This window comes from Leopardus geoffroyi, chromosome C3, assembly GCF_018350155.1.
Source record: "Leopardus geoffroyi isolate Oge1 chromosome C3, O.geoffroyi_Oge1_pat1.0, whole genome shotgun sequence".
NCBI lineage: Eukaryota > Metazoa > Chordata > Mammalia > Carnivora > Felidae > Leopardus > Leopardus geoffroyi.
The window spans coordinates 151,711,975-151,720,092 of NC_059338.1; the positions used below are offsets into that span (position 1 = coordinate 151,711,975).

An 8,118-nucleotide genomic window follows, 5' to 3' on the forward strand; every position below is an offset into this window, starting at 1 on the left:
ATCTTAATTTGGGGAATATTGCCAACTTATGATAAGTTTTCTGTTCCGTGAGATTTTTTTCCATTTAATTTGATCTCTAGTATGATTCGGCAATGTTTTATAGTTCTCTGTGTATACATTTGCATTCTCTTAGTTAAATTTATTTCTAAGTATTTTTTTCTTTTTAAAGCTACTGTACATGGAATTATACACTAATTAAGCTTTAAGACTGTTTATATTGCATGTATGTAGAAAAACATTTGATTATTCATATTGATCTTATATCCTGCAAACTTGAAGGGCTTGTTTATGCTTTTAATTATTTTTGCATGGACTTTATATGACAGGTCACATCATCTGCAAACAGAGATAGATTTACTTCTTCCTTTTGAAAATAATTTCTTTTTCTTTCTTTCTCTTACCTAATACTCTGGAAATAAACTACAGTAAAATGTTGAATAGAAGTGATTAGAGTGGACATTTTTGTCTTATTCCTGAACTCAGAGGGAAAGCATCCTATCTTTCACAATTAAATACATGAAGCTAGCCTAGGATTTTCATAGATACCCTTCATCAGGTTGAAGGTGTTTCCTTCTACAGGCATACCTTGGAGATATTGTGGGTTCAGCTCCAGAGCACTGCAGTCAAGTAGATATTGCAACAAAGTGGGTCAAATCATTTTTTCGGTTTCCCAGTACTCGTAAAAGTTAGGTTTACACTATGCCATAATCTATTAGGTATGCAATAGTATTGTGTCTTAAAAAACAATGTACATTCCCTATTTTAAAAGTACTTTATTGCTAAAACAAAATGCTAACTATCACCTCAACTTTAGCAAGTCATAATCTTTTTTTCTCGGGAAGGATCTCGCCTCACTGTGGATAGCTGCTGACTGATAAAGGTGGTGGTTGTTGGAGGCTGGTGTGGCTGTGATTTCTTAAAATAAGCCAACAAAATTTGCCTCATCAATAGGCTCTTCCTTTCACAAATGATATCTCTGTAGCAGGGAATACTATTCCATCACATTTTACCCACAGTACATCTCCTTTCAAAACTGGGGTCAAATCCTCTCAAACCCTGCAGCTGCTTTATCAACTAAGTTCATGTAATACTGTAAATCCTTTGTTGTCATTTCATCAGTCTTCACAGCATCTTCACTGGGGGTAGATTCCACCTCAAGGAACCGCTTGCTTTGTGCCTCCCTAAGAAACAACGCCTCATCCGTAAAAGTTTGATCATGAGATTGCAGCCATTCAGACACATCTTCAGGCTCCACTTCTAGTCCTCTGGCTGTTTCCTCCATCTCTGCATTCAGAACGCATTAAATATTTACCAGTTAAGTTTGCTGTATTATATGGACTGGTTTGTGGCACCCTAACCCAGTCACCATAACATCAAAGATAACTGCTCACCATCACAAATGTAATAATGAAAACGTTTGAAATGTTGTGGGAATTACCAAAATGTGACACAAAGACACGAAGTGAGCAAATGCTTTTGGGAAACGGTGTCAATAGATTTTCTCGATGCAGTAGTGCCACAAACCTTCAATTTGTTAAAAACCACAGTATTTGCAAAGTATTGGACAGAGTCCAATAAACGAGGTGTGCCTATATTCCAGTTTGTTGAGTGTTTTTGTCAAAAAGGGCACACGGTTTTGTCGAATGCCTTTTCTACACCAATTTTGTATTTCTGAGATAAATCCCACTTGGCCATTATGTATAATTCTTTTTATGTTTCTAGATTCAGTTTAATAGTATTTTATTGTGGGTTTTGGAATCCATATTCATAAAAGATACTGCTCTATGGCATCCTTTGAAGTCTTTGTCTAGTTTTTGATATTACGTTAGTGCTGGCCTCATAGAATGAGATTGAAAGTGTTCTCTCTGCTTCTATTCACAGGAGAGTTTACAATGTTGGTGTTACTTCTTCCTTAATTGATGGGGAAGCTCTCTGGATATGAGCTTTCCTTTAATGGTTACTAACTCAATCTCCTTAGTTGTTTTTAGACAATAATCAATTCAGATCATCTATATCTTCTGGAGCCATACAATTATTTATAGCATTTTTTTCATAATGCTCTTCATTTCTTTAAAGTTAGCCGTAATACATATATATATATATATATATATATATATATATATATATACACACACACACACACACATATATATAAAGCCAATCAAGCTAAAGTTTTGTGAGTTTTTCTGCTCTTGTCAGAGTCAGCTTTTGTTTTTATTGATTTCCCCTATTATTTTTCTGTTCTCTATTCAATGTCCACTCTAATAAATTTTATTTCTTTTCTTTAGGTGACTTTTGTTTTCTTTCTCCAGGATCCTAAGGTAAAAGGTTATGTTATTGATGTAAGATATTTATTCTTTGTTTATGTAAGCACTAAGGTATAAATTTCCCTCTAAGCACTGCTTTAGCAGCATCCCAGAAGTTTTTGTATGTTTTGATATGTTGTGTCTTCATTTTCATTCATCTCAAAAGTATTTTCTCATTTTCCTTTGATTTGACCTATTCATTTTTATCAATGTTTATTTATTTTATTTTATTTTTTGGGGGGGACAGAGAGAGACAGAGCATGAACGGGGGAAGGGCAGGGAGAGAGGGAGACACAGAATCGGAAACAGGCTCCAGGCTCTGAGCCATCAGCCCAGAGCCTGACGCGGGGCTCGAACTCACGGACCGCGAGATCGTGACCTGGCTGAAGTCGGACGCTTAACTGACTGCGCCACCCAGGCGCCCCTGACCTATTCATTTTTATATATGAAGTGCACTTTATTTTTTTTTTGTACTGGTTATTTATTTTTGAGAGAGAGAGAGTACAACTGGGAGAAGGGCAGAGAGAAAGGGAGACAGAATCCAAAGCAGGCTCTGGGCTCTGCGCTGTCAGCAAAGAGCCTGATGTGAGGCTCGAACTCACAAACCGTGAGATCATCACCTGAGCCGAAGTCATATGCTTAACTGACTGAACCACCCAGGTGCCCCTGAAGTACACCTTTAATTGCTTACATATTCATAAGTTTCCAACTTCTTTCTGTTTTTGATTTTTAATTTCATTCCACTGCAGTCAGATAACATATCTGGTTTTATTTCTATTGTTTTCAACTTATTGAGGTTTATTTTACAGCCCAGAATGTGGTATATCCTGGAAAGTGTTCCATGCGCCCTTGAGAACACTGTGTATTCTGGGATCGTTGGGTCCTGTGTCCTTTATATGTCTTTTACGTTTACTTGGTTTATAGTGTTATTCAATAGTCTATTTCCTTGCTGATCATTTTCCTTGTCATTCTGTTCATTATTAAAAGTGAGATACTGAAGTCTCCAAATATGATTGTTTAATTTTCTATTTCTCCCTTCATTTCTGTCATTTTTGTTTCAATCATTCTGGTTCTCTATTAATTAGTTCCACATATGGTTGTAATTGTTGTATTTACCCCAGGGATAAACCCTATTTCACAGTGAATGATCCTTTTAATGTGCTGCTGAATTTGGTTTGCTAGTAATTTTTTCCAGTTTTCCTCAAACTGATTTCTAGTTTCATGCCACTGTGGTTAGAGAAGATACTTAGTATGATTTCAATCTTAAATTTGCTAAGACTTGTTTTGTGGCCAAAATACGGTCTATCCTAGAAAATGTTGCATGCACCCTTGAGTCATATGTGTACTCTGCTTTTGGATGGAATTCTTTGTATATGTTTGTTAGAGTCCATTTGGTCTATAGTGTTCAAATCTTGTTTCCTTATTGATTCTCTGCCTGGGTGATCCATTGTTAAGAGTGGAATATTAAGTCTCCAGCTGTTAACTGTATTACTGTTTGTTTCTGTTTATATCTCTGCTAATTTTTGCTTTATATGTTTAGGTGCCTGATTTTGGCTCACAAATATTTATAATTATTGTCTTCTTGACACATTGGGAACTTTACCATTTATATAGTAGCATTCTTTGTCTCTTTTTTACCATTTTTAGTTGAAAGTATATTTTGTCTGGTATAAGTATAGTTATCCTTGCATTTTTTTCCCCTTTTGGTTACCATTTTCTTGAAATGTCTTTTTCCATTTCTTTACTCTCTGTCTACGTGTATCTTTAAGGGTAAAGTGAGTCTCTTACGGGCAGAATATTATTGGATTCTTTTTATCTACTTAACCATTTTATGTCTTTTAATTAGCTAGTTTCACCCATTTATGTCTAAAGTAATTATTGATAGGTAAGGACTTACTATTGTCATTTTGTTGTTTCCTGGTTGTTTTGTAGATTCATTGTTCTTCGCTTTTTAACCTGCTGTTATTTTTAGTGTTTTGATGTCTTTGATATCAGTAGACTTCAAGTTCTTTATTATGTCTGTTTGTGTAATTGCTACAGGATTTTCCGTTGTGATGTTACCATAAGACCTACATAAAATATCTTGAACTTATACCATCTTATTTCATACTAATAACAATGTAACTTCAATTAATGCATGACCTTTAGACTTTTACTTCTTCTCTTCCTCACATTTTAGTTATTGGTATTATATGTTTGCTTTTTTTATACATTCTATAACTAATAGATTATTGCAGCTAGGGTTATTTTTGTTACATTCTTTTTAAAAAATCTTTCAACTAGATTTTTAAGTGAATGATGCACCATTATATTGAAGATCTAACTATGACCATATACTTATCATTACCCAGTGAGATTTATATTCCTTTCTAGGGTTTTATAATGTTAATTAGCATTCTTTCACTTCTATTTAAAGAACTTCTTTAGCATTTCTTGTAAGGATGGTCTGGTACCAATAAACTCCCTCAACTTTAGTTTGAGATCTCCCTCCTTCATTTCTGAAAGGGCAGTTTCACTGTGTATAAATTTTTTGATTGACAGCTATTTTCTTTCAATATTTTGAATATGTCATTTCATTCCATTCTAACCTGAAAATTTTCTGTTGAGAAAACTGCCAGTGTTCTTATGTAGGTTCCCTTTTATGTAACTTCTCCTTTTTTCTCTTGCTGCTCCTTACAATTCTTTGTCTGTGACTTTTGGCAATTTAAGTGTATTGTGTCTTGGTGTTGCTCTATTCATTTCAACCTATTTAGGGCCTTTTAGGTCTCGTGGACCTGGATACACATTTCTCTATCCAGGCTTAAGATATTTTCAGCTGTTATGGCTTTAAATGTACTTTGGTCACTTTCTTTTTTCCTACTCTTTTTGAAATTCACATAATGCATTTTTTTTTACTATGTCTCATAATTCCTATAGGCATTCTTCACCCTTTTCTTTCTTTGTTTCTCTTTACTCCTCTGATGTGGTAATTTCCAATGCCCTCTGATCCGGGTCACTGATTCTTTCTTCCAAACGGTCAAATCTACTTTTGGAACTATATTCAGTTATTCATTTCAGTAATGTATTTTTTTAATTCTAGATTTATGGATTTTTGTTTTTTGTTTGGATAGTTGCTATTTCCTTGTCAAACTTCTTGTTTTGTTCATGAATCATTTACCTAATTTTGCTTGGGGAAAATGTGCTTTCTTGTAACTCACTAAACTTTGTTAAGGGGCTTATCCCTGAATTCTTTGTCTGACAGTTCATAGATCTCAATTTCTTAAGGATGGTTATTGAAGCTTTATTAGTTTTCTTCGATTGTGCAATATTTACCTGATGATTCATGACCCTTGATTTCTTATGTTGATATCTGCATATTTGAGTAATTGTGCTCCTCTTCCAGACTTTATAGATTTGTTCTGGCAGAGACCATTCTTCACCCAAACACTCAACTCAGTTTGGGTTTCTTGGTGTGTCTGATGGTAATGTCCTTGGGCAGGTAAGACTTGCTAGTATGGTCTATTTTGGGGCAAGACGAACGTTTGAGCTCTGAGAATGGGCACGGGCTTGGGGGGAGGATGTGCCTCTGCTGAGAACAGTTGTATAGAAATGCTGTCTTGGTTCTCTAACCAAGGCAGGCTGTGGGATGGGCTCTGTGGCTGCCTGGTTTCTCTGGCCAGGCTTACTATGTGGTTGAGATTGTGTAACATATTAGTAACAGACAGGGGTATGAATTAGCTTCCCTGCCTTAGCAGGGCAGCAAGACAGGTTCCATGACCTGCATAGCTCTTTGTTTGGGTACCTGAATCAGGCCAGAGTATTCATTGAATTCCCTGGTCAGGTGAGGCCACAAGACTTGTTCTGTAATGGGGAAGCCAAGGGCTGTGATCACTGTTCAAGTGCCACTGTCTGTAGGGCTGTTGAATTGGCTGTGTGCTCTGGTTATGTTCCTTGGCCTTGGGCTGAGGGCTATACTCAGCAATGAATGAGGCTATGAATTAGATTTCCTTCTTGGCAGCAGCAAGGGAAACAGCTCTAACATCAGTAAACCTCTTTGATGTTTTAAGCCAACATGCACCCCAAGTTTCATAGCCAAATGGGGCCACTGGATTTGTTTTGCAAATTATTGGTTCTGTCTGCTTTTCTCTAGAATTGTGCATTGTTGGGCTGTACTGCTTCTAGGAGTTCTACTAGCCTTTCTGGTCAGATGGAACTGGAAAACATCTCCACAATGGGTGGGGCTATGTCTAGACTCCCTTGCTTGAAAAGGAAGGACAGGGGCCACTCCAGGTTACTTTCAATTTCCCAAACAGGCTCTCCTCTTGGAAAGGCCTGATGACCACCCTTAGCCTTGCCTATGAATTAATCTCTATACCTGTGCATAGCACAGGATGCCTCCATGCCAAGGTTTTGCTCTATGAGTGATCACCTTTGCCCATCAGCCTCTGGGCTCTAGGGCTGCTGGGTCACTCCGCTTCCAGAGGTTGTCTTCATTCCTCCTGATCAGATGGGGCTGGAAGACACTCTCCCTAGCAGGTAGGGCCATGACTCCATTCCTTGCCTGAGCATGGGAAATGGGGCTCTGGAGCTGGCAAACCTCCTTGTCTGAGGATTAGGAAGATCTGTACCTCACCGAGTTCCCTGGTCAGAATGCACCCTAAACTTGGTTCTGTAGATAAGCCAAGCCTCTGGCTGGGATGACTCCTTAGGCTCTGCAGATGGGAACTCAGCTCACCAAGATCCATGTGTTTGTTGGTTGTCGGTTGTTGCAAGTCTCTTACCTTTATCCCAGGCAGATACTCAGAGGTTGAGCCCTACTGGTTTTCCTGCCATCCCTGTGGGGTGAGATCAGAATAGGTGCTCCTACAAATTGACCCCATTGTTGGAGGAGGGGGCTAATTGTCCCTTATGGGCAATCTTCTCGCCTGGAGGACACAGAGACTCAGGGAAGAACGCTCTGTGTGGTTGTGGACTATGTTGGGGGAGATGCAAGGCAGTCAGCCTGTACCGTTTCTTACCCTTCCAGTCTATTTGGGCTCTGAGGTGCAGGGGCTCCATCATCCTCACCCACTGATGCTAGGATTCTCTCAGTGATGTCTTGCTCATAAATAGGTGACAGTTATTCCCCTTGTGAGAGGGAGTGAAGGAACAACCTGTGTCACCATTTTAGTGACCTTGCTCTATAGTTCACGGCATTTTAGGTCAAAATGGTGTTCTAGGAACGAGTCATTGGTTCTGAAGATGCTAATTATGATGTAAAGAGAGGATTCATGGCACATTCTAATTCAGACTTTTCAGGAGTTGACTGTGTGCTGGTACCACATTGATCGTTCTGCTCAGTCAAAGGCATAACAGGTGATCAAATAATCATGTCAGTGGCATGCTGGTTCCATCTCTGAACTAGGCAAGATACCTGGTTTTTGAATTCCTCTCTAACATTTTTCACATGTGGAAATCGCTGAACCTTGCTGAACTTTAATTTCTTCATTAGCCAATGTACCTCTTATCTCCTAAGGGACTTTGTAAGAAAGAAAGTAGACAAAGAATGTTAACACACTGCAAAATGATAAAGGGTGAGGTGGAAATGCCCATTAAAGGAAAAGCTGAGATCAACCTTTGGCTTCTAACTTTCAAGTTACAAAAGCTCAGACAAGTTGCTTTGAGTTTCATTTTCTTTTTTGAAAATAGGATTATAAAAATAATCTTTAAAGGTTGTCTTATTGAGTCTATGCAGTGTACCTGTAGAAGATAATATCTAAATGTGAGGTATCCTTGTTATTAAAATTGCTATAAATGCATGGCATTTCTTAGATGTTATGGAATCCTAAGACAG

The 8,118-nt window shown here is 37.9% G+C and overlaps 1 protein-coding gene across 4 annotated transcripts; it reads right to left on the reverse strand.

Moving 5' to 3' along the window:
- Positions 1–758: 758 nt before the first annotated feature.
- Positions 759–7,489, reverse strand: LOC123585129 (tigger transposable element-derived protein 1-like). 4 transcript variants are annotated; one of them, XR_006705926.1, is made up of 3 exons: positions 7,304–7,489; positions 7,021–7,120; positions 759–1,284 (listed from the first exon to the last, which is right to left on the reverse strand). XR_006705926.1 is itself a non-coding variant. In XM_045452958.1 (3 exons), the coding sequence occupies exons 2-3, from the start codon at positions 7,028–7,030 to the stop codon at positions 1,040–1,042; spliced, it is 357 nt and encodes a 118-aa protein (XP_045308914.1). In that variant the 5' UTR covers positions 7,031–7,120; positions 7,304–7,489; the 3' UTR covers positions 759–1,039. The 4 variants fall into 4 exon arrangements, 2 of the variants coding, with proteins under 2 accessions (XP_045308914.1, XP_045308915.1); XR_006705925.1 differs by having other exon boundaries at positions 6,914–7,120; XM_045452958.1 differs by having other exon boundaries at positions 6,919–7,120.
- Positions 7,490–8,118: the final 629 nt, after the last annotated feature.